General features: G+C 37.9%; 1 protein-coding gene across 1 annotated transcript; it reads left to right on the top strand.

Annotated features, from left to right (window-relative positions):
• Positions 1 to 3,042: 3,042 nt before the first annotated feature.
• LOC763099 (5-hydroxytryptamine receptor 1A-alpha-like) lies at positions 3,043 to 3,531 on the top strand. Its single transcript, XM_001198971.2, has one exon. The coding sequence runs from the start codon at positions 3,043 to 3,045 to the stop codon at positions 3,529 to 3,531; it is 489 nt and encodes a 162-aa protein (XP_001198971.2).
• The last annotated feature ends 249 nt before the right edge of the window (positions 3,532 to 3,780 follow it).

The following is a 3,780-nucleotide window of genomic DNA, read 5'->3' as shown; positions in this document are numbered from 1 at the left end:
AAAGGTGAAGTTATTCTTTGTACGAATCATCACGTTTTCTGCATAATCGGGGCATACTCTTCGATATCTTGAACCTGGCATGTTTTACATCTGAGTTCTCTTTAAAGTAAACATTGGGCAGTCGAACTTTATATCTATAATTTTCACGGTAATAACAAATACAAGTCGTTTCAAGTGTCTGTTCATGGGGTATCATGGTGGTTTTCCAGAGGGATTGTTCATAAAAATATACATGTAATAACGGGAAGGTACGTTAAGCTAGCGCCTAAATGAGGAAGTTCAGGTGCATTTTTTTCTTCAAAGGCACCTTTAATGATATTTCTTTTGTTCTTCTTCTTTATTTCCAATTCTCAAAGTTTACCTACACGATTATAATTTCAGCAAATACAATGAGCTAGGACCGTATTATAAGGGAGGTTTAAAGCGTCCATCCATTGTGATATTATAATACTTGTAATAATACTTTTCCCCAAAGGATGGTAGGTCAGTCTTGTCAAGTCAAGTCACTTCAAGGCGCTTGTTCTGCATCCAGGAGATCAAATAACCTTCGCATACAATGCGTCTTTTCCTAAAATGCTGCTTGTGCTCATAGTTGTCAGTAACTATCTATGGTATCTAGTTTTCAGATAAAATGCATTACAATGATACTTGGTACTTTTTATGCTATTACATAGTCAGCATGTTTTACGGAGAGAAATTTTAATAATTTAATAATGGTAATGTAAGAATACACAACAAAAAAAGAAAAGTAAACTTTTCGACTAAAATGAATTTATGCAAACTTATAGCTCTACGAGAAAATAGTAATAACCCGTTAAAAGTGAGTCAATACAGTTCTTAACCTTGCCGATACATCAATCATCATTAAGCTTGTAATGAGCTTATTACCAAAGTCTCATTATTGTTATACCACTTCTTGCAATATATGCGGAAAGATGAATCATATTTCGTGAAGTCACAAAGGCAACGTTGTGATAATGATGTTATACCGGTTTATTGCAAAGTTAATCGGTCCAATCCTATTTGTTATAATCCTCTTAAAAGTCTAACACCATCTTATTAGTATGTCAACGAAGCAAATTGTCTTACCATTACATCTACGTTCATTTCTTATGATAACCACTGGTGTCAATAGATCTTTCATTTTTAACCATTTGTTCTAAAAGTTACTTTGTCTTACAATTGAGTGCATGAACAGTACTTTATGAAAATGCCATTTTGTCTATCGTTATTGCATCTTGTAGTCCAAAACAAATTTTGATCAAAGAATAATTTATTCCAAAATTCAGTTTGTCGTATTTCAGTTGGTCTATTTTCATTTTGTCTATATCCATTTCGTCTAATGAGCTAATACGATCTAGTCATGATTTTAATAAACATTTGGTCTAATAATTAACGTTTAGGCCAAATAACCAGAGTACCCATTTGTTCTAAAACAGAGGATGTTCACACCTCATGAAAGAGGGAAAAACTATGGTGTAAGCTATGAAGTAGGGTTTGAACTGAACATTCAAAGTTGCACGACACGTGCTCCTGTGACAATAATTACCCCGCATCAATTTCCTACGTTAACCGAATTAGTAACTTCAACCCTGGTCCCAACACTATACCTAACCCAAACCCTAAAAATGCTAACTCTAATCTTAAACCTAACTTAAAACCCATTTGTAACCTTTACCCCAAGCCTGTACATTTGACGAAATGAATGCCGGAGCAATTGTCGCGGGAGCAGTTATCCGGTTGCCATCAAAGATTATGAATTAAGAAGGACTTCTCAAAGTACACTTGTTTCTGATTGACACCTTCCTGAGGTATTCAGATTAAAGCTATCTGCCATAGATTAAAGGAGGGATTAGAGCGCCCAGCAAGGTCACTGGACAGGTGGTTATCTCATCAACTCAGCTCTCAGTTAACATAAGAAAAAGAGGATCATGGGGGACCAATGGTCACCGATTAGACATTGTTTGTTATATAGAGGGCGCAAGTAGCTATAAGTAGTGCAGTGGGCCTTTAAAAGCCAATTAGATTGTTTCTCTATTATATGTTTTCTTCAATATATTTTCTCGAAATAAGCGCCATGATGGTTTTGTTGAGGGAACGAAATTTCAATAAGATGAAAAAACGGTATTGTCACCTCTAAAAGAACATTGAATCGGTAATCAAAACAAAACTTTTCCATGCAAAATAATACAATTTCATATGAACACGCGAATATGTTTCAAGGACTGAAACGTATGTTGGCTGACTTCGTTTAATATGTCGCTGTAGATAACATCTCTTTTTAGAGACTGATTTTTGCACTGGATTTTGCAGCCTTTGAACAAAACAGTAAGATTTAAATACGAATCGGGTGCCAATTTCATTTCTGTAACTCGCTGTTAAATGTTATTTTTCTGCAGCTGTGACATGACAAGTACGATCTTAGGATTATTACAAAAAGTTTTTCTCCATTGTAGTTGACACGCTTGAAACTAAATAGGCCGACAAAATAATTCTACGCCTCGCTTGTGATTCGTTGAGGGAAATAGCATGCAAATGAGATGTATATAATAATTATATAACTTACTGCTTTTCGTTATGAGAAGTATTCACAGACAAATCTGTGTGAGGTGCAACATTGATCATGGCCGACATCTCTTATAACTAGGCGTTGTGGCGTGCGCCTGTAATCCAGCTAAAAAGTGGAAGTTACAAACTGATTCAGCCGAGGACGCAGGTTCGAAACTGAGTCACGTCTTTCGGATGGTGACGTTAAGGTCGGTACCCAGACGTAAATAATCATATCTGATTGATACACGTCTGTAAAAACCCAATTACACATACACACATAGTACGCAGAGCTACTCAACGGACATGTTTTGGACTGACATCCAGAATGCAAGTGGATACATGAATGTTACTACTAATTCTTTGGATCCCTTTGGAACAACTCCGCTTAGTCTGAGGAGTCTCATCTTCTCCGCTGTGTTTTTCACGCTCATCATCAGTCTTGGCGCATTCTGAAAAGAAAAACATCTACGTACCTACAATAATTACTTCATCATGAACCTGACCATACTGGATCTGCTGGTTGGAATTGGAATGGGAGCTGTCGTAGAGTACTCGTACATAAAACGGTACCCGTTTTCTCAAAATGCCTGTAAGGTCATAACTGGGATCTTACAAGGAATCGCCAATGCTTTTAACATCAACGCGGTTGTGATATGTGCTGATCGACACCAAGCGGTCTATGATCCCATCAACCTTTATCAATCTCGATCAAAGCGCAAGGCAATCATCTTCAACTCTCTGTCATGGGTGATTGGACTCTCGTTCTGGATAGGGTACGTCACAGTATGGGAGTTCGTCATCGATCACGACAACGGACTCCACTGTACTCAGCGGTTTCTTCTCAGTCCGTTGACGAATATGATCCAAAGTGCGGTCACGTTTTACTTGTCTTTGGCCATCATCGTCGTTCTCTATGTCAGAATCTTCATCAAAATCGGAAGACGGTTAGAGGACGGAACAATAAGAATGCGACTGATTTAACGAGCCTCCACCTTACCACCGCCAAGGATATAGTCCAGAATCTGCACGCTCCTTTATAATTTCCCTTCACACTTGATTCAAGCCGTCGAAGATGACGTTATCAACAAACTCTTAATTATGCTCACCAGCCCAGCCTGGCTTCCTAATTTAATGATCACGCCATTATCGGCAAGTAAATAGGGAGAGGAAGCGTTGGTGTGGTGGAGATCAAAATTAAATGGCCAGATTCTGGACTACCAAGGATATTGA

The sequence above is a fragment of the Strongylocentrotus purpuratus genome, unplaced genomic scaffold, assembly GCF_000002235.5.
Source record: "Strongylocentrotus purpuratus isolate Spur 01 unplaced genomic scaffold, Spur_5.0 spur5_scaffold_9, whole genome shotgun sequence".
Lineage (NCBI taxonomy): Eukaryota > Metazoa > Echinodermata > Echinoidea > Camarodonta > Strongylocentrotidae > Strongylocentrotus > Strongylocentrotus purpuratus.
Note: the sequence above shows the minus strand (reverse complement) of the source record. Positions and strands in the feature narration are given on the sequence as shown.